This window comes from Lepidochelys kempii, chromosome 1 (genome assembly GCF_965140265.1).
Source record: "Lepidochelys kempii isolate rLepKem1 chromosome 1, rLepKem1.hap2, whole genome shotgun sequence".
Classification (NCBI taxonomy): Eukaryota; Metazoa; Chordata; order Testudines; family Cheloniidae; genus Lepidochelys; species Lepidochelys kempii.
In genome coordinates this window covers 175,949,826-175,972,568 of record NC_133256.1, presented here as the reverse complement: position 1 = coordinate 175,972,568, position 22,743 = coordinate 175,949,826, and the positions used below count along the sequence as shown (strand labels likewise).

Sequence of the window (22,743 nt, the reverse complement as noted above, 5' to 3'; positions counted from 1 at the left end):
GCAGTAGACTTTCAAAGTTGTAAGTTATACTGTAATTTTAAAAAATTGGTTATCAGTGGTTTAACTCATACATTTAAATGCTCACCTGCTTTTCTTATGTCTGAACCTATGGCTATCAAAAAGAAGTCTTATGTGATTGTTAATTATTCTGTCATAATTAACACCCCTCCTAAAAGTAACCTATGACCCTATTCTTAAAATACCTGGGCTGCAAGAGAAGAGATGTTTCTAAATGGGCTTACTTTTCCTTGAAAATCAAACCCCCCTTCAGCCTTTTTTAACCTATCTAATTGCATTTGAATTTAGGCCCAATCCTACAAACGTTTACACATATGCTTAAATTTTACTCAGGTGAGTAGTCCCATTGATAAGAACATAAGAATGGCCATAGTGGGTCAGACCAATGGTCCATCCAGCCCAGTATTCTGTCTTCTGACAGTGGCCAAAGTCAGGTGCTTCAGAGGCAATGAACAGAACAGGCAATTCTCAAGTGATCCATCGCCTGTCATCCACTCCCAGATTCTGTCAGTCAGAGGCTAGGGACACCTGGAGCATGGGGTTGCATCCCTGACCATCTTGGCTACTAGCCATTAATGGACCCGTCCTCCATGAACTTTTCTAATTATTTTTTGAACTCGTTATATTTTTGGCCTTCACCACATCCCCTGGCAATGAGTGAGATAGTTCATGTGTGCAAAGTTACTCACATGTCTGTGTGAAAATTGTTCTTAAACTAGCATACTTCAAGACACTGTTAAATAATAGTGATATAACTATTAGAATATCTTCAGTATATTTAATCTTTCCTTTACTGACTCCATTGCCTAGTCAATTTAGAATGGGTTTCTCCCTATATTTTCATCATGATATTTTTTTGAAATGTTCTAGTTAGAAGAAAACATGGATTCAGCTAAATCAGATTATATTTGGATTAATTTCATTGAAATTAATTGACATCAGAAATTGAGTTGCAATAAACTGTCATATTTATCAATTTTCTCTTCCTGTGAATTAGTAAGTGCTAAACATAAACACTGCATTAAACCTCCCAAACCACTTAGCATATGGCTAAAACACAATGTGAAGTACATACTACAAGTAAGTGCTAATTAGGTCCCTTTGGCATTACTGCAATATATTGCCTAATTAAAGATCCTAAATTCACTCTTGGAACATATCTGTTTTCTGATGGTTAGACTCTTCCATTACTGTTAAAACATAACTTCTATTTTGCTTATAGTTATGTTTTAAGATCAAGTGAATAAAAATATTTCATTACAATATTTCTAAATTTAATCTAATGTCTTTCAAGCACTCTGCAAAACTGGAGCTACACAATAATAGAAAAGGCAGCAGTTATACATAGGCATTCAGTGAGCATTACGGGCATGGGTACAACAGATTTCTAGACAGACTGCTGTGTATGTGCAGAGTTCTATACCTATTTCATACCACCTAGCAGTAAAATCTGGTAATTGTAGACACCATTCCTAATGCCACACAATTTCTCTGTAAGTATATTCAAAGCTTCATAGATTCCAAGACTCTGTGATCATCCAGTCTGACTTTCTGTATAACACAAGCCATAAGCAGACATTCCAATGTCTTCAAACCTGCATGCCAATCTCTTGTCCATTCCCATTAATAGACAAACACTTAAAGATTTGTAATACTAGTCACCTACAGAAGACACTGGAGATCAGAGAATTGCTTTAAACAGCAAATTTACATATATTTGCACAAATATCAACTGTTCTGGTTTCCAAAAATAGAAGCATCACATAACAAAATAAATACAAATTATTTATTCAGTGAATATAATAGTCCATAATTGCTGTATATTTGGTTTGTATATAATCAGTGTTGCATATTAAATTCAGAGATAATTGTCTTAATATGAAAAATTATAAAAAAAATAATTACATTTATATTACATGACAACTAATTTGCCATGATCAGCACAGATAGTTATATTTAATTCAGAGTACTCCTGGAGTATTCTTGCTACTTACAAACAATGGCTAATAGATCATTGTATGTGTTCTGCCATCATACATATGTTTTCAAAATTTGACTGAACTGGTTGTTGAACTTCACTCTACAATACCCAAAGGAAGCAATGAAGATTATCATTCCAACTTCAGAAACTGAGCCTGTTTTGACTCATTTCCCTCCTCACTGCAGGCCTTCGTCCTAAGAAAGAATTAAACGTGATATTGTCTACAGAAGGAAAGCAAGTTAGCAGAGGTTCTCTTTACTTGTCCCTCTCTTGGCATGGAATAGGCTTGAAGGTTGTTTCGATGTTTTCCAGAAGTACAAAATCGTATCTGCACATCTGCAGCCTGCATAAATAGACAAGGGGAGAGAACACGCTCTCAGTATAAAATAATTTTCTATTTTTAATTCACATTCAAAATACTGTAGTATATGAATGATTAAGTTGGTGGCATTTACCACTTTTAAGAAAATATGCTCAGGACAAGGGGATAAGTCTTTTTGTCTCTGTTTAGTCCTTGTTCCTTGGGTAATAAGCTGAGTAGTGCTGTAGGGAAAGAGTAAGAATGTCCTGCCAGTCTGACCAATAAAGATAGGCGTTGTCATTCAGCCTGGGGTGGATTTAGTCTTCGTTCAAACTATCCTCTTGGAATGACTGGCTCTGGTACAGAATACCTAATTCCTAGGAAACAATTAGGGTTGAATATTGTTCCCCTGCCCACAGAGGTACAAAGATATCTTTCTAGCTGGGGCTGGTTAGCAGATATGTGTGATGTAATCCTTCCTTAACATTCTCCTAAGGAAGGGATGTGGCTGTTATAAGTGAATGGAGCAATGCAAAACCAAGTCGTCGCATTTCCTCCTTTTTCTTGTTGCAATGGCTGCCTATTGGAGAAGGTTTTATGTAGATGGTGGTGGGTCAATTTGGCACATCAACATTAAGAAGTCAAAATTCTTACAATATTGTAGTACCAGATTCTGCCTTGCCCCAGCATGGGTGTGCAATAGGGTAAGGAGGACATAAGAACCCTCTCGCTATGTGAAACCCACATAAGAGCCATGGAGGAGCACACAGTGCCCCACAAAGGTAGGAAAGAGGCCATGGCCCTGCCCCTCATGCATGAGTAAGCAGAGCTGGATAGAAGGGGCTGGATGTGTGTGGGGTAAGAAACTATCCCACAAAGGAGTGTTACAGCAGCATCTATATACTGGTGCTCCCTTTGGGGCAGTGTGGCTATGCACTGCCCTCTATGCCATTTAGGCAAAGCTGTGAATTAATCAATCCAGTCCCATAGTAGGATGGATTTTAGGGGATGACATGGAGAAGAGAAAGAAATGGGAAAAGATGTACAGCCTCTTTGGTTATTTCATTATTTATAAGTGAGGTTTTCAAGTCAGCTATAGCTCCACCTATCTGAGTAAAGGGACAGTGGTTTACCATATGTTGTACAGAACAGCAAGCTTGGGCCCTACTCAATCCCTAGGGAAGACAAATGAATAGAGTTTATAGATATAGTGGTTCCCTCTGATTTTGCCTAACCTCCTATGAGCTGTGTTCTGCAGAATTTCACCCAGTAGTTTCTACATCAAAGCCATAACTTCTAGGTGAGCTAAAGCATATCTTTTTAATAATGCTTTAATTTTCTGTGGAACAGGAGAGAAGCAATTCCTGCATATTACTGCTGGAGCCTTGAGCATTTATTCATCTAGAGCTCCTCACATGAGACCTTCAAAGAACTCATGGAACAGCTTCCAGGCCAAGCTGCAACAACAAATCATTATGTACATCTATATCAAGGTTTACTTTGTACACCTCTACCCCAATATAACGTGGTCCTCTGGAGCCAAAAAATCTTACCGCATTATAGGTGGAACCACGTTATATCAAACTTGCTATGGAGGGCTGGGTAGCGAAGGCCGTGCCTCCCCAAACAGCCTGGGCCCACCCCCATCCAACCCCCACCTACTTCCTGCCCCCGACTGACCCCTCAGAACCCCCAACCCTCCCTGTCCCCTGACCACCCCACAAGACCCTCTGCCCCTTATCCAACCCCCAGCCCAGCCCCCTTACACCCCACTCAGAGCAGCGTGTCAGAGCCAGATATGCTGCCGCCATAGGCGCCAACTCCATGGGTGCTCCAGGAGCACCCATGGAGAAAAATTGGTGGGTGCAGAGCACCCACCAGCAGCTCCCCAACCCAGCTCACCTCTGCTCCAGCTCTGCCTCCTCCCCCAAGTGTGCCGTTGCCATTCTGCTTCTCCCTCTCCCTCTCTCCCTCCAAGGCTTGCCGCAAATCAGCTGTTTGGCATGGCAAGCCTGGGAGGGAGCGGGGAGAAGCAGAGCAGTGGTGCGCTTGGGGGAGGAGGCAGAGCTGAGCTGGTGAGCGGTTGCTTTGCGCCCCCCCCCCCCCGTTACTTGCTGTGGACCTCCCCCACACACCCCTCCCCGTCCCAGCTCACCACTGCTCCGCCTCCTCCCCTGAACTTGCTGCTCCTCCACTTCTCCTCCCTCCCAGGCTTGTGCAAGCCTGGGAGTGAGGGGGGGAAGAGGGGAAATGCTTTACCACATTATCTCTGAATTTGCATTCTAGCGGATCGCATTATATTGGGGTAGATGAGTATATGCCTTGTAATCATATAGTGCTGTAATTTTAATGTACCTGAAGATAGTAGGTACTAGCACAGAGTAGTACAATACTGGACCAAATGCTGAATTAAGAGAAATGTGTGAATATAGGCATTTCTTCCAATGTGACCTGCCATTCCATCAGTGGAATTTTTACCTCCTAAAGATATATTTCTTATCCATGGGAGAGAAAACAGTACACGGACAACACTGCAAGCTTCATTTTGGAGTTTGATCTCTTCACCAGAGAGATCAGGTGAAGAGTCCTGAAAATTGGGTGTGGCCCCAGGGAACACCCAGGTTCATACACTATCTGTGTGGATCAGTCCAGGTGACAACTGTCCCATCTATGATATATCCTGGACTACAACTGTCTGCTATTAGCATAGCACCATAGGTCTCCCCCTGCACCTGTGCCCTTTTCTTAATCTAATCTTTTGCTGTATGAACATTTCAGACCTTTCTGATTATGGCATATTTATGTAATTATAATTGTCTAACTACATGAAGTGAATGTGTAGTCACTCTAATTAGAGGTATTTTTGGAATTACCATGAGCAATTATGTAATTACAGCAAATAAAGGCATCATAAAATCTGTATTAAAATTATTTTGAAATTTCAGACTCGGACTTTAAGGCCAGAAGGGACCATCATGATCTTCTAGTCTGACCTGAACGTTGCAGAACACAGAACCTTGCCCATCCACTCCTGTAATAGACTCATAAACTCTAGCTGAGTTATTGAAATCCTCAAAGCATGATTTAAAGACTTCAAGTTACAGAGAATCCACCATTTACTCTAGTTTAATCCTGCAAGTGAACCTTGCCCCATGTTGCAGTGGAAGGCAAAACCCCCCCAGGGCCTCTGCCAATCTGACCCAGGGGAAAATTCCTTCTCAAGCCCAAATAGGACAATCAGTTAGACCCTGAGCATGTCAGCAAGACCCACCAGCCAGATAAGTCATTGGGAAAGAAGTCATTGCAGTAACTCAGAGCCCTCTCCATCCAGTGTCCCATCTCTGGCCATGGGACATTTGCTACAAGCAGTTGCAGATGGGCAACATGCCATTGTAGGCAGTCTTGTCATGCTATCTCCTCCATAAATGTATCAACACCAGTTAGATTTTTGCCCCCACTGCTCCCCTTGGAAGGCTGTTCCAGAACTTTACTGCTCTGATGGTTAAAATCCTTCATCCAATTTCAAGCCTAAACTTGTTGATGGCCACTTTATATCCATTTGTTCTTCTGTTCACATCGGCGCATAGCTTAAATAACTCCTCTCCCTCCCTGCTATTTATCCATCTCTATTTATAGAGAGCAATCATATCTCCTCTCAGTCTTTGTTTGGTTAGGCTAAAAAAGTCACGCTCCTTGAGTCTCCTCCCATAAAGTAGGTTTTCCATTCCTCTGATCATCCTCATTGCCCTTCTCTGCATCTGTTCCAGTGTGAATTAATATTTCTTAAACATGGGAGACCAGAACTACACACAGTATTCCAGATGAGGTCTCACCAGTTCCTTGTATAATGGTAATAACTTCCTTACCTCTACTGGACATACTTCACCTGATGCAGCATACGATTGAATTGGCTTTTTTTCATGGCCACATAGCACTGGCAGCTCATAGTCATCCTGTGATTGACCCAAACACCCAGGTCTTTCTCCTCTGTGGCTTCCAACTGATACACCCCAGCTTATCGTGAAAATTCTTGTTGTTAGTCCCCAATTGCATGACTTTGCACTATTAAATTTCATCCCATTTCTATTACTCTAGTTTTCAATGTCATTCAGATCTTCTATGATGTTCCATTCTTCCTCTGTATTGGCAATACCTCCAACTTTGTGCTATTTGCAAATTTTATTAGCACACTCCCAATTTTTGTGCCAAGGTCATGAACGAATAATAAGGTTGATTCCAAGATCAGTCCCTAAGGAATGTCCCTAGTAACCTTCCTCAGGCCTGACAGGTCACCTTTCAATATGACACAGTGTAGTCTCCCCTTTAACCAGTTCCTTATCCACCTTTCAATTCTCATATTAATCCCCATCTTCTCCAATTTAACTAATTTCCCCAGTGTGGAAGTTATTGAAATCCAAGTAAATAAGATCTACTGCATTTTCTTTGTCTTAAAAAAAAATCAGTTGTCTTCTCAAAGAAAGAGCTCAGGTTGGCCTGGCGAGATCTACCTTCTGTAAAACCATGTTGTATTTTATCCCAGTTACCTCTATGTCCTTAACTAGTCTCACTTTCAAAATTTGTTCTAAGACCTTGCATACAACTGAGGTCAAACTAACTAGACTGTAGCTTCCTGGATCACTTTTTTCCCCCTTTCTTAAAAATAGGTAGTATATTAGCAATTCTCCAATCATAGGTATGACCCCCAAGTTTATGGATTCATTAAAAATCTTTGCTATTGGCTTTGCAATATCATGTGCCAGTTGCTTTAATATTCTAGGATATAAATTATCTGGGGTCCTGCAGTTTGGTTCCATTGAGCTGTTTGAGTTTGACTTCCACCTTTGATGTGGTAATTTCTACTTCCATACCCTCATTTCCATTAGCCACTCTGCTAAACTTCTGATTACCATTATTAAAAACTGAGGCAAAATACTTGTTTAGGTGTTGGGCTATTCCTAGATTATCTTTAATCTCCATCCATCCTCAGTGCTTAGCAGTACCACTTCTTTCCTTGTTTTCTTTTTATTTATATGGCTAACGAACCTTTTACTGTTAGTTTTAATTTCCTATGCAAGGTCCAGCTCTACTTGGTTTTTGACAGGTCTCACTTTTACCCTACACTTAGTGACCTCCAAAAGATAGCTTTCCTTGCTAATCCATCCGATGCTCCATTTCTTTTAGGCTTTCTGCTTTTTCTAAATAACCAGTCTGAGATGCTTGCTTATCTGGTTTGGTCTTCAACCCTTCCCTATGAATATTTTTCCCTTCCTTGGGATGTAGGCTTCAGATATGTTCAGTCACAGTTGCAGAAATTAATTCCAAGCATCCTTCATATTCAGATCCTTGGTTTCTTCAGTCTAGTCCACTTCCCTAACTAATTCCCTTATTTTTAAAAAAAAGTTTGCCCTTTTGAAATTAAGGACCCTCATTTCAGACCTATTTTTCTTTATCCTTCTATTTAGTTTAAATGGAATTAGCTCATGATCTCTCAAACTAACGTTCTCCTCTATAACCAGTTATTCAATGAGGTCTGGCTACTTACCAATCCTAAATCTAAAATGGCATCACCTCTTTTTGGTTCAGTGACTATTTGGTGAAGAAAGCTGTCAGCTATCACATCCAGGCATACATGGGCCCTACCATTATTAGTAGAACTTATCCTCCAATCTATATCTGGGAAATTAAAGTCTCCCATAATCACACAATTCCCAGTAGTATTTATTTCATTAAAAATATTAGAGGTCTCTATCCATACCCAAATTGTATTCTGGGGGTCTGTAGCATACCCCAAGCACTATCCCAGTGGGACCTCTTTCTTCCCCAACGTGATTTTGACCCAAACAGACTGCATTTTATCCATTACATCACTTCTAATTTCTTTAGTCTACCTCATCATTAATATATAATGCTACTCCATCACCTTTACCTTTATTTCTGTCTTTCCTGACCTGCACATACCCTTCAATATCTGTGTTCCAGTCAAGACAACAATTCCATCATGTTTGTTATCTCTATAATACCTAGTTTCACATCCTGCACCAGTATTTCTAGTTCCTTCATTTTGTTACTCAGATACCTTGCATTGGTATACAAACATCTTAGTAGTTTCTGCTTGGTTTCATCCAGCTTCCTTGTCTGATTAGGTACAATAATTCTACTGCCAGTAATACCAATGACACTATCTTTCCTCTTGATGTCCATTCTCTTACCATCTGTCATTCCTTTCTCCATTGCTCTATCCTCTTACTTGATTTTTCCTCCTACTCAATATTAAAATCAGGCATTGAGATTACATGAATATCTCCTAACCATCTTCCCCAAATTCCTAGTTTAAAGCTCTTTGAATCATTTGTGCCAGCCTCCATCCCAGAATTCTATTTCCATCCCTACTCAGGTGGAATCCATCCCATGAGAACAGTCCTCTGTTTGTGAATGGGATGTTCAACCACTGGGAGGCAAAGTCCTCCTTATAGCACCACTGCCTGCATCATCTGTTGATCATCATAATCTTGTCTCACCTCAGTTCTTCTCTTCTAGGGACAAGCAGAACCCCACTGACAATTATCTGAACCTTCATTTATTTTAAGCATCTTCCCCAACCTGGCACAGTCTCCCTTGATGCATTCTAGCAAGAAGCTAGCAGTATCATTTTGTCCTTCATATGTGAACATCAGTGGATTCTTTCCTGCTCCCAATAGGATCCTCTCCAGCCTCAGGCCCACATGCTGTACCTTAACTCCTGGCAGACAGTACACTCTTCTGTTCTCTGGATCAGCTCTGGTGACAGGCCTGTCCATTTCTGGAAGAGAGTCCACAATCACATAGAGCTGCTTCTTTCTTGTGATGGTGCAGTGCACCAGCCTTCCTCCTTCTGTTCTTTCTGTTTTTTGTTCTCACTTGCAATCTTATGCGCGTCATTCTCTATCCTTCTGGGTCTCCAAACTGGCTATCTCCACTGTCTCTTCCTGTATGACTAGCCCCTCTTCTCTTCTTCCTTACCCTCCTACTTCTGTTACTGCCTGCTGCACCCCTTCATTTCCCAATTCAGCAAACCTGTTCCTCTGCTCTATTTCACCTTCAGTAGCAGGTGTTCTCCTCTGCCTGGTTCTGATAGTCACATGCTTCCACTGACCACTTTCCTCATCCAGCAGTCTACCCCAACAGTTCTCCAGTCCATCTTACATCTATAAGTCTTGAGTTTTCCCTTCAGCCTTCTCTTGCCTTCCCTCTATCATGTGCTCAAATCACCTTCGAAGCTCAACCATAGTTTCTACCTGCATCTCCAAACCTCGACTCTTCTCTTCCGTCAACCCTATCAGGCAGCACTTCATACAAAGCACCTTTCAGGTACTCACTCCAGGATAATGTACATCTCACAGGCTCCACATCCAGTCATTTTAATTGCCTCTTCCATTCCTTAGGTCACTACCACTGCTGCCTCTGTCACTGTGATAGCCATCACACCTAAGCCCCTGTCAAGGGGAAAAAACACTCCACAAATTAAAACAACAACCATACTCACTCCCACAAACTCCCCTTACAAACTCTCACGCAAACTCCCCTGTTTTCAGCTCTGTTTGCTGGCTATTGTGCTGCAGCTTCTGCACCGCTGACTGATTGCCTTAATAAGCCCAATAATCAGTGCTCCCCTGTGGGCTAAGGCTCTGCTTATCTTACAGCACACTGCCTCCTGTCAGTCTCTGCAAACAGCAAACAAACTCTCAAGAACTCACTCATGGCTTCTAAGGAACAGGGACTTGCTTCCCTTCCCTTCCAACAGTTCTCCCCTCAAACTCCTCTGTTTTCAACTCTGATTGCTGGTTCCTGTGTCCCCGGCTGGCTGCTTGGCTGCCATTATAGCCCACCTAATCACGGCTCTACTGTGATCCAAGACTCTGCTTCTCTCACAGCACGCTGCCCCCTACCAGCCTCTGCAACCTGAAAACAGAAAAGAAATCGGCAAAGAAGCCGCAAGCTATCTCTGAAGAACTCATTCACCCACTGTCCCTAAGGAACAGGGGCTTGCCTCCCTTCTCCTTCAACAGAGCTCAATTCAGACTCTCTTGTTTTCAGCTGTTTGCTGGCTCCTGTACTGCTCCTCCGTTTGGTTTGTTTTTTGTTTTGTTTACATTGTACTTAAAAACACAACATATTTTTGGAGGGTGGGGAAGGAGATGATATAATTCTTTCACTGCCAAGCTATATGCATCTGAAAACAGGACAGTATTGAATCCTAACATTAAAATAATAGACCATGTGCAACTCATAGTAAAATTAATGGGAGTTCCAAGCATGAACAAGAACATAAGAATGGCCATACTGGGTCAGACCAATCACCCATTTAGCTAGTATTCCTGTCTTCCGATAGTGGCCAGTTCAGGGACCAGAATGAATGGGAATGAAAGGAATGGGCAATTTGTCCAATGATCCCTCTCCTGTAGTCCAGCCCCAGCTTCTGGCAGTCCACAAATAAGAACACAAGGCAAGACTGAGATTGGGCAGTCTATTTATGGCCTGCCTACTCTACCAGATTAAGCAATAATTTAAAAAAAAACTTGGATGCTGATAAACCTTATGAAATGGTACTCGTTTTATGATTGTTGGATAGAAAAGTATTTACAACATTAATTTAGGTCTTAGAGTCTCTCTCACTGTAAATGCTTTTAAGTAAAATCATTCTAGCTCAGGGGTGGGCAAACTACGGCCCGCGGGCCGGATCCGGCCCCTTAGGTCTTTGGATCCGGCCTGCTGGATTGCCATCCCCGTAGCGCCGCGGGCACCGCACTGTGCCGGGAAGCGACCTGCAGCACCTCGTTCCTGCAGCCCAGGGCGCAGGGGAGGCAGAAGGCTCTGCGGGCTGCTCTTTCCTGTGGGTACCTCCCCCGAAGTTCCCATTGGCCAGGAATGGGGAACCACGGGCAATGGGAGCTTCACGGGTGGTACCCACAGGCAAGAGCAGCTCACGGAGCCTTTTGCCTCCCCTCCCCTCAGGGGCCGCAGGGACGTGGTACTGGCCGATTCCTGGAGCAGCATGGGGCCGGGGCCAGGGCAGGCAGGCAGGCAGAAAGGGAGCCTGCTCTGGCCCTGGTGCATGCCGCTGCAACCCCGGAGCTGCTCCACGTAAGCGGTGCCGTACTGGAGCCCGCACCCCAACCCCTTCCATCACCCCAACCCCCTGCTGCACCCCACATCCTTCCTGCACCCCAACCCCCTGCTGCATCCCTCCTGTACCCCAACCCCCTGCGCTGAGCCCCCTGCTGCACCGCACCCCTCCTGCTCCCAAACCCCCTTCCCTGAGCCCCCTCAAACACCCCACACCACTCCTCTGCCCCAACCCCTTGCCCGGAACCCCCTCCTGCACCCCACACTCCCTCCCACAACCCAACCCCCTGCCCCAGCCCTACGTTCATGGCCCTGCAAGCAATTTCCCCACCCAGATGTGGCCCTTGGGCCAAAAAGTTTGCCCACCCCTATTCTAGCTCTATTGAGAGTAGAGTCTAATTAGGGCTGGTCTACACAGTTTTTGTAGGGATTTAATTATTTCAGTTAGGTGGTTTTTTTACCAAAATAGTTCTATCAGTACAATCTCATGTGTGGATACAGTTAGTTATGCTGCTATAAGAGTGCCTCATACCTGTATAGTTTATCCCCTAAATTTATGGGAGTACGCTGTACCAGTATAAGCACCTGTCTACCAATATAACTATGTCCACTTTAGAGAGTTGTACACCTTTAGCTATACTGGTTTCAAACAGGTATAGCTGAAGTGGTACAAAAGCTTTGTAGACAGTTCTTTAGAAACAGAGCCACTGGAAATCCATAAAGAAAATAAGAATTATTTTGCCCATCCCCTCTCTCTCCTCCTCCTCAAAATCTCACTAAATGAAATCTTAATTGGAAATTTCATGGGACAGCCAGCACCTCAAAACATTTTTTCTTGTCTATTTCTTTGCTTACATGCTTCACATTTTGTCTTGCTACCTGTGCACAGGAAATGACTCTCATCTTCAATACCCATTATTCTTTTTATATGGTGCAAGATATTGTTTGACATATTTTATTTCCCCGAAGCTGCTGATGAAATAGAAAGTTGCGTTATTTGATATAGTCGTGGTACTAGTTTGTTGCAGGAGGCAGCATAGTTTAGTACTGAAAAAATTGTCTAGGAGTCGGAATTCTGAGTTCTAGGGTAAAATTTTCAAAAGTGCCTAGATGACTTAGGAGCCTAAGGGCTTGTCTACATTGCAAATTACTGAGTGGCAAGGCAAGGTATCAATCTATATTGCACCATTTTGCTGCATAGTAACATTCCATGTGGCCCCTGCTACAGTGCATTAAAAATCCCAGATTACATCTCATTTCTCAGTATACACTGTCCCTAGAAGAGCAGCGAGGGTATTCTGCTTTGGGTGGCTGGAGAGCTTTGGTGCACCCAGAGGCAGCAAACCCACTGACATACTCTTTTAAGGAGTGCAGCTTACAACTCCTCACACAGGCAGTCAGCTCTACTGGGGATAAAGAGTGGCTTGGCCCTCTGTGCATACCATGCATCTGCAGAATACTAGCAATTCTGGTCCCCACTAGAGCCTCCATATGCTGTTGTGATACCATACCAGGCTCCAAAAGCCCCAGAGCCAGCCATGGGAGAATTCCCCCAGCACGCTAATTGGGTTACGCTGCCACAAACTGCCCCACAAGATCCACTCTGTGGGCATGCTAGGGGCTGGAGAAGGGCCATAGTGCTGTGTCTTAGAGTGGTTCAGGACAGCCAGCGCTACCCGCAGGCAGCATAGGTATGCTGTTACACCCAGGGTTCAGCCCTCAGAGCAGCACAGAATTGGGAGGGTACAAAGGGGGCTTAAAGCTATCTTTGTCCCTACTTTTCGTGGGCTGCAAGGTTTGTTTTGTGCCTATAAAGGTATGTCTATGCTGCAATTAGACAACCATGCTGGCCCAGACCAGCTACTAGGGCTCATGGGACTCAAGCCAAGGTGTTGTTTAATTGCGGTGTATATGTATGGGGTTGGGCTGCAGCCCAAGCTTTGGAATCCTCCCACCTCCCAGGGTCCTAGAGCTTGGGCACACCACAATTAAACAGCCCCTTAGCCTGAGCTCCACGAGCCCAAATCAACTGGCACAGGCCAACCACAGATGTCTAATTGCAGTGTAGACATACCCTGTGAGGCACAGAACAAAAACAGCACAGCGTAATTTGCCATGGGATTCCAAGTAAATTAGCAAGGTTCTGACTTCTTAGCTGCATGTTATTTAGGACTGTTATTAATTCATAATAGTCTACTTTTGTCAGTGACTCATAATTCCAATGGTATATATTTTCCATTCAGTACTCATTCTGTTAGAGTCAGAACTCATTAGATTTTGTTTGAAATTCTGCCTTTGCTGCACTTGGCATTTGTGTGCAGAATACATTAAAATGCAAAAATGTTGCTACATTAAATGCAGGATAAATTGTGAAGTAAAATTCTCCTACCAACATTGTAGTGAATGGTTTGTTCTCACAAGACGGAAAGGCAAAGTTTAAATGTTATGGTGTCTGTACAGTTATCTGTGAAGCTTTTAAGAATGGCTACTGGGATACTGTCAACTTTATGAACTGATTAATACATTAATAGTTAAAGGAGCTTAGGAAATAACATTTAAGCATTAAAACTGAAATCATACATACTTATCAGTGTCAGTAAGCATAGCATACATGTTTTGCTCTTGTACTGTAGAATCCTAACAGGGGCAAACCCTATTTGCTTACTCACACATGGAGATACATTGAAATCAACAGGTTTTTGTTCTGTATGTGCATGTGAGAAAATCTATATACAGAACTGCTGAGGATAGAAAAATGCTGAAATAATGTTTTAAAATGTCTGTTACAGAAGAGGGTTGAATCTTGCAAACTTTAGAAATGCAGGTCATACTCACTCACAGGAGTGGTCCCTCTGAACTAATTGTGACTGCTTGCATAAGGATGGCAGTATCCTGCCAAAGTAAGCAGCATGTACACAGAACTTGCATATACAATGGATGTATGCTTAACACATGGAGTGTGTATTTAATATTTATGCACAAATCAACTGTTTCACAGGATGAATTATGTCTTAGACAAGGATATAATTTGTTGTGACAACAATATGCTTGTATTTAGGACTATGCATTATACACAAATTTTCACAAGCAGCACAATGAATATTTTTCCAGAAACACCTCAAACAATCTAATCTTCAAGTATCCTTTTTATTAACCATCCACTTACCTTGCTGGATTTGTAATAGATCTTAGCCTCATTCGGAGAATCCTGAGCTTATATTTTGGGCCAATTAGAGTCCTTGTAGAATAAGTCAAGGAAATTCTTGATATTTTGTCAAAATCCTCATAAAATCCAACAAAGATACTGGCTTGTCTATACTGCTGAAATGTAGTAGCTTCACTAGAGAGAAAGTATAATACATTGTTGTCTGACTCAGATCCACTGTTATTAAAAAAATAATCTTGGTAAGATGTCTTGACTTGTGGTTAAGTTCAGAACTGGGAGTCTGGAGATCTGAATCCAGATTCCCTGGTACATGTATCTACTTTACACCACACTACATGTGTAAACTGGCTCTTACCCTGCTGTAACTGACCAGGGACCACCACCCCAGTGTAAAGGAGGATTCTCCTGTGGGACAGAGCTAGCAAAGGGATCAGAAAAAGAGGTATGGCCAGAGGAGATATGACCGAGATGTCACTGTCCCATGCTGATCCCTGGCTGAGTTATCAGTTATCAGTGAGTCAGTTTTCATTGGTGTACATTAGAGCATCCCTTAGGCTGCTTTAACCTAGTCCATGGTTATCAACCCTGCACAGAGGTGCAATAGGATCTTTAAACCACCTTTTAATATGCACACACCCTTAATACTCTATGCACTGTACAGAGCAGCCAAAGCCAGAATCTGGCCCCTAGATTTTATTCTGCCTCTGCCTCTGCTAAAGACTTCTGCAAGACATTTGGCAACTCTTTTAGGGACTAAATTTCAAAACCAGGTATGTGCAATTACACTTGCAATAAAACATATCCCATGGTGTACCTACTATGTATAGACAACTTCTACAGCTGAGCATACAAACTGTAAAATTACATACACAAAATGGCTAATTACATGTCTCACTTGCCATTAGGTGTACAATTATAAATTTATGTATGTTATCATGGCAATTGTGCACACAAATTAGGTACATATTAGTACATTTTTGTGTATGCTCTGTGATTCTGAACAGCAGGATCATAATTTCTGTGCTTCTGTTTCCTCCCCTTCAAAATGGAGAATATAATAATTATTTACCTACCTTGAGAGATTAAAGTAATTAATGTTTATAAAGTTCATTGCAATTTTTGGATGAGAAAACACTATATAAGTGTCAGACATAAGATATGTAAATATAAGTCACTTATATAGGACATAATTCTGAGCTCACACTAGCTTTTCCACGGCATGCATCCGATGAAGTGAGCTGTAGCTCACAAAAGCTTATGCTCAAATAAATTTGTTAGTCTCTAAGGTGCCACAAGTACTCCTTTTCTTTTTACTAGTTTTATGAGTGTCACTCCACCGACTTCAACAACGTTACTCCCAGTTTACACCTATGTAGATAGCAGGAGAAAAAAGCCTATATACACATATTACATGAAAATGTCTTCAGGTTCTAACAAATCTATGAAAGCCAAGACAAATCTGAGCTGCTGATACCTTAATTCAGCACTGTTGTTGCATGTATAATGGTAAATACTCTTTAAGAACATTTTTTACTTTCAATAATAAACAGCTTGCTATTGAACTGACTGCTACAAACAGTTTACTCAGTAACTTTTTAATGTAACTGGTAAGCAGTCACTGCCTCAATGTGTTAATTCACTATTCTGGGACTATTTTGACTCTATATGATAGTGGCATCCATTTTTATTTTAGATCTGTCAGTGAAAGGGACCATGATAAGTTTCTAGACATAGTATGGCTTTTCATTTTTATCTGAAAACAGAACAAACCTCAAATGATCCTCTACTACATAAGACTGTCCTATATTTACCCAACTCAGCACTTGCATTAACAGAACTTTTAATGGTTTTCTTCTTCTTCTTTTTTAAGTAGATTCTGCTGCAAGGTAAGGCAACTTTAGATAAATAAAAGATACAAAACCTGTTGAGTAAAATATGACTTACCTATTCATTTTTGATTCTGTTGTGTTTCCAGCATTGTCTGTTATTTTAATTCTAATGAAACCTCTCCTAATGCTTTTGTTCCAAGTAATAAAATCCACAAAGTAGTAATACACTGCAAAATAGAAACAGAAAATAATAAGATTCAAAGATTGAACTTAACATCATGAATATAATTCCTGTTCTCTCCCTATTAAAAATACTCATTGGATGAGGATGATGACTCATTATCTCTCTCTGGGTTACTAGTTCAAATCAGAGCTAGAGGCTATTAATTAAAGTAGTTTCCATATGATGGCTATTCGGAGTTATGTGAATAGAGCCAGTGGCTTCCCCCAGTTCTTAGAAGGAAATGGTCCTGTCACTGGACTGGTCACCTCCTAAGCACCCCCTCGGGCCCAAAGGTTGTTTTCCATCTCTGTTTCTCTCTCCCCTCTTCTGAACCCCTTATGAACTTTACCCAGTCTTTTTTGTGGCTAATCCCACTCTCCCTTTGGGGCCTGTTTACTAACAAAAACATTCCAACAACAGTCTTCAGAACCCCACGAATAAAACCATTCACCACTACCCAAAAGTTCATACTCTGTTCTGGCTCTTTTACCATATTTGGAGCTCTTCCTCTATCTCAGTCTGTTTCCTCATCAGTCTGCCACTTGCAGTCTTTCCTACTAGGAGCTCAGCCTTCTAGCTTTGACTTCCTTCTCCTGCCAGCGTCTCTGCTGCAAGCGTCTGAGGGAGGTGGCAGCATATATACTGCTGTCCTACTGAGAGCTCCTCTGGGTCTGTGGTGAGACAGGGGCGCTCTGTCCCACTCTATACCATAGGGCTCCTGATTCCAGACCCTTAGTGTCCTGGGTTTTCCCCATCCAACTACTAACATCCTGGGACTCCTTCCTCTCTCTTCTGGCTTTGACCACAACCTGCTCCTTTTCTAGTTCCAGTGTCCCTGCAACAGGGTTTTCTGGCCTCCTCTAGGCCTAAAGGGCCAGGATACCTCATTACAGATGCACATCACAAAACAACCAGCACTACTGGTATTAAGAGTTTGATCCTGTATTCCATTGCTCAGCCAAAACTCTATTCACTTCAGTGGGAGCTCTGCCTGACAAAGGAATGAGAGGCCAGACTCTAACTGCCATCTTTGTTGGCAGCCTCCAGAGAGAATGAATGAGAATGTTGTAAAGCAACCATGTCACCTCTAGAAGTAAAACTTCCAGAAAATAGTTGAGGTATATTGCCAGAATGTTGGAGGAAATTGGACTGCATTGTTGCTGCCAATGCAGTACCTGTTGTGTGGATAATCAGAGGAAAAGAAACTATTTGGGGCTGTTATACTTTTTTTAAGCACTAAATTCAATTAAAACTGTTTTGTTTATTTTGTTTTTTTAATATTCTTTGCTCAAAAAACAAGTCTCACTTTATATAAATGTGTTAAGTTTGTTTTCCCTATGTGTGTCTTAGGTTTTTAGTTTGATTGATCTCTTTTGTTTATTTCGTAGTCTCTCTTGGTTATTTGTTTCCTCAGTAACCCGTTTCCTTTTCAAATTCCTAGGGATTACCATAGGCTTCACTCAGTAATTACTCTGCTCTCCTGACTGATTTATTGGTCTAATTTCTCTGTTGGTTCTTGCTTATTAGTACTTTACTGTGCCCAGTTATGTCAGGGCTTCTTGTTCCGCTACATGTGTTTTGCTTATTACTGTATATGTACAGTACAGCCATGTTTCCTTCCTTTCCCACCCAAGCAAGTTCTATCACCCAGCCTCTCCTCTCTAACTAACTAGCCTAGCTCTCTGGCTCCCCTTTCCCTCCTGACAGTCCATCTTTCCCCATTATCCAGTGCAGCCGCATTTCTTTCTCTTTCCTGTTCAGCTCACTCATTGTTTACTATTCTGGCCAGATCATCCCTCTCCTTTCCCCATTCTATATACTGACACTTAACTGATGGTTTAGATTCTTTTTATTATAGTATTTTACAAGTCATATAGTAACAATGTTCAAAAATTTAATCAAGAACATGTCATCTTTTCTGGATCAGTTAATAATCAGTGACAAGTTTGGTAAGTGTAAAAAAGTAGTGCATGGTCAGTCACTTACTGCAGAACGGTTCTTGGCCTGAGGTATCAAAATAAGCCTTTGTCTCGAGAGGGTCTTTTTGGATTAAATAGTTTTTCCATTTATCAGCAAAATAACCTGAAATCCAAATTTTATAAATTCAACATTACATTATTAAGCAAAATAGCAACAAATACAAAAGAGAAAATTACTGAAGGTTATACATTTTATCTTAATTTTTCAGTGCATTAACTGGGAAAGAAAACTGATTTGGAAAACATAGAAATCATCCAACCAGTCCAACAGATAATATATATCCTTTCAGTCTTCGGTAGGCCACTTAACATACTTCTCCTGCTATACTAAGATCATAAGAATTGTCATTCTGGATTAAAGCAGGGGACCATCTTGCTAGTATCTTATTCCAAAAGTGGCCATTATCAACTACTTCAGAGGAAGATGTAAGAAACCTCCTTCCTACTGAACAACTAAGGAAAAGTTCCATAGGTAAAGTTTCTTCCTATTCTTCCCATAAATGATCAATTAGCTTATCACTGAATTATAAGGGTTGATATGCTTCCTAAGAATGTTGGGGTTTTTATCCTGTGTAATATATTTGTGGATATTTTATTTTATAAATGTTTAATCCACTCTGAATCCTACTAAACTCTTGGACTCAATGTAAAAAGTATTTCCATTTTACCCATTTTTTAATTTTTTGCCAGTTAGTCTCATTGATTGTCTCCTTATTCTTGTGCTATGAAAGAGGGTACATGGGCATTCCTGATTTAACTTCTTTACCATTCATTATTTTGCATATTTCCATCATGCCCCTCTTATTCATCTCCTCTCTAAATGAAACTGTCCCAATCTTTTCAATCTCTCCCTAACCTTAAATTTCTACATGATTCTAATTATTTTTGTTGCCTGCCTCTGTTTTGGACTAGAAAGCCCAGTGAAGACAGTTTATATGGATTTAACCCCTGCAATGAATTTAGAGGCCTTTAAAAAAGCAGTCATAGCATTAAAACTTTAGATTATTTTTAGATGCTAGGTAGTTCTGCAAGCAACCCTCTTCCACAGATCCTAGCTCACGAAAGCTCATGCTCAAATAAAATATCATGCACATTGTAGGGAGAGTGGTCACTTTGGATGAGCTATTACCAGCAGGATAGTGAGTTTGTGTGTGTGTGTTTTTGGAGGGGGGTGATGGGGTGAGAGAACCTGGATTTGTGCAGGAAATGGCCCACCTTGATTATCACATTGTGTAGAGAGTTGTCACTTTGGATGGGCTATTACCAGCAGGAGAGTGAGTTTGTGTGTGTGTGGGGGGGGGGGTGGAGGGTGAGAAACCCTGGATTTGTGCTGGAAATGGCCCAACTTGATGATCACTTTAGATAAGCTATTACCAGCAGGACAGTGGGGTGGGAGGAGGTATTGTTTTATGATCTCTGTGTGTATATAAAGTCTGCTGCAGTTTCCACGGTATGCATCCGATGAAGTGAGCTGTAGCTCACGAAAGCTCATGCTCAAATAAATTGGTTAGTCTCTAAGGTGCCACAAGTACTCCTTTTCTTTTTGCGAATACAGACTAACACGGCTGTTACTCTGAAACAGATCCTATCAATGTCTCCAGTAATATTTACAGCAGGCTGCAATATGGAGACAAAGTCTAAGATACCTGAGAAACAACTATTTTCAATTAAGAGACTGCTATGAAAAAGTCACCAATACATTATTTGGCTCTTCCAGCTGAAAAAACAGACACCATCATGTAACTCTTACCCAGTACTGGACAAGGCATTGGTTGAAAAGCTTCACAGTTGGCACATTTTCCATTCTTATAATCCAAGTATGAATCACAAGGGTATGTTGTTATGTTGCAACTCCCTCTCAGGGATGACAGGAACAATAAAACAGATCTCTGATGGTCACATTTAACAAACTGAGATCCTTTAATTAAAAAAGAAAAATTAAATATGCAAGGAATATACACTGAATTATCTATTCCTAAAGAGAAACAATATTAGACACACAACAAAATAATCCCATTTCAGTTCTTTCTAATGACTACATTATTCCCTACTGCTCAGGGTTTTGCCTTTTTTTAATCAGTCAGAGGGAGAAGATTGACTTATGGTTTATTTGGCAACTAGCTTTCAAAGGTGAGGAATGGATTTATACCTATCCAAAAATAAAAGATGAGGAATTGAGGAGGAGCGAGAGTATACAATTGCTGAACAAGGGGGCAATGTACATAGAAAAAGTATTGTAGAGAGCCCTCTTGCAAAATTTACAGAGTTATTGGGATTAAACATGGGCCCAAGTCAAATTGTCCCTCCCATGGGAGGGAGCTCAGGGAGAAAGACCTTCTGGGAGCATCTCCTCATCAAGATTTCCCCCATGCTGTTCTTCTGGGGGGCTGTAGGGAGCCAGGGTGGCTTCCCTCCGAAGCAGAGGGTAAAGAGCCACCCTCTCAGCCTGAGTGGGCGGGGCCAGACCAAGCTTACGCCAATCCCCGGAAGGGGAGGGGTGGGACAGAAGTACAAAGGGCGGGGCCCTTTGTCCAGTGAAGAGAGCACCAGGGAGGGAGACAGACACAGGCTGCTCCCTTGTGATCCTGCTGCCGACCCAGGGCAGGCCCTGGGCCAGGAGGAACCTGACCGGGAGGAAGGCCTGTAGCGACCAGGACTGCCAGCCGCTGAGTACCCAGAGGACCTGGAGGGATCAGGCTGTAACCCAGGCCAGTGTGAGACCGACACAGAGGGGGAGCTGGAGCTGCCAGCAGCTGAATACCCGGACGAGCTGGAGGGACCAGAGAGGCCTGATTGAGAGACCGGGTAGGAAGTAGTCCACGGGTAGAACTGCACCGGGGGGTGGGTGTATTTGGTCAGCGGGGCGCGGATGGCCCCCCACTGACCCAGCGGCAGGACCTTCGCCTCCCGCCACTGTCAGGGCCCTGGGCTGGAACGCAGTGGAGTTGGGTGGGGCTGCGTTCCCCTACCCTGGCCAACCTGCCTTGGGTAGCAGAATCGCACGCTACAGACTCGTGCCAGCGCTCCCCTGCCTAAGGGGCATGCTGCAGACTCGTGCCGGCGCGCCCCAGGGCTTGAGGGGCGCGCTACGGACTCCGGCCGGCACACCTTTTCTGCTAATTCCCCAGCGCCCAAAAGGTGTGACTAAGGCCTGCCTGTGGGACCCTAGTTCTCCATCGCCCCCTAGCGGCTCGGAGGACCGATTGAAACTTGTCACAAGTGGTGGAGAATGCGGGCAGTGATCCCTATCCCTGCAGCAAGGGGTTAGCACGAGGGGGCCTCTGAAGCTCCCCTACTGGAAAGATGGAGATGGAAAGGCTTATCAAGTTCCTGGCTGAGAGCCAGCAACAGCAGCAGCACCAACTCGTACAGCAGCTGGGTGCCCACCAGCAGCAGTTACTTCAAACCCTGGGGGCCCAGCACCTGACCAATGGGCGACCCTCCTCGCCCATACCTGACGGGGCTGGCCCAGAAGGCTTACCGTGGGCTCCCAGATGATGAGGCCCGCATTTATGCTCGAGTGAAAACGGCTATCTCGGATGCCTTCAACATTACCCCTGAGACTTTTCAGCGAAGGTTTCGGGAAAAGGTCTACCCACCGGGCACCAGACCCCGGGCCATGGCCCAGGAATTGAAGGACGCAGGTAGCCAATGGCTACAACCCAAGCGTCGAACAGCAGCTGAGGTGACTGAACAGGTCATCCTCGAACAATTTGTGTACATCCACCCGACCCAGGGGAGGGCTTGGGTGTTGCGGCACCGGCCACAAAGTCTGAGCACAGCCGTCGGGCTTATGGAGGACTTTCTCGAGGCAGAGGCCCTGATAGGACCGGCCGCCTGCCCCCCAAACCCTGAATCCAATGCACAGAAACTTGAAAGGAGGGGGGCCCACCTCCCAAACCAATGCACCCCACCATACCTGACGACCATATGGCGGCAGGACCGATTTTCCCCAACGCCCCGAGTCCTCACCGCGCTCCGCCCCTAGATGCTTAACCCAACCACTGGGCCCCAGCCAAGTCTGCAGCCCCACCGGTGTACCCACGCGGCCGGGACCTTGCTTTCGATGTGGCAAGTACGGTCATCTGCAATGGGGCTGTCCTACGATGGACTGCAACTTTGGCCTGGTGTGCACCGGGGAGCG

The 22,743-nt window shown here is 43.1% G+C and overlaps 1 protein-coding gene across 1 annotated transcript in view; it reads right to left on the bottom strand.

Annotated features, from left to right (window-relative positions):
* Window positions 1–2,254: 2,254 nt before the first annotated feature.
* The window catches only part of LIPI (lipase I), a 38,899-nt gene continuing 18,410 nt past the window's right edge, over window positions 2,255–22,743 (bottom strand). The window contains exons 6-10 of the mRNA XM_073328644.1: window positions 20,350–20,517; window positions 18,607–18,702; window positions 16,513–16,624; window positions 14,569–14,742; window positions 2,255–2,342 (exon numbers count right to left, since the gene is read on the bottom strand). Of these exons, the coding sequence (XP_073184745.1) occupies window positions 2,255–2,342; window positions 14,569–14,742; window positions 16,513–16,624; window positions 18,607–18,702; window positions 20,350–20,517 (638 nt within the window). The remainder of the gene's footprint in view (window positions 2,343–14,568; window positions 14,743–16,512; window positions 16,625–18,606; window positions 18,703–20,349; window positions 20,518–22,743) is intronic.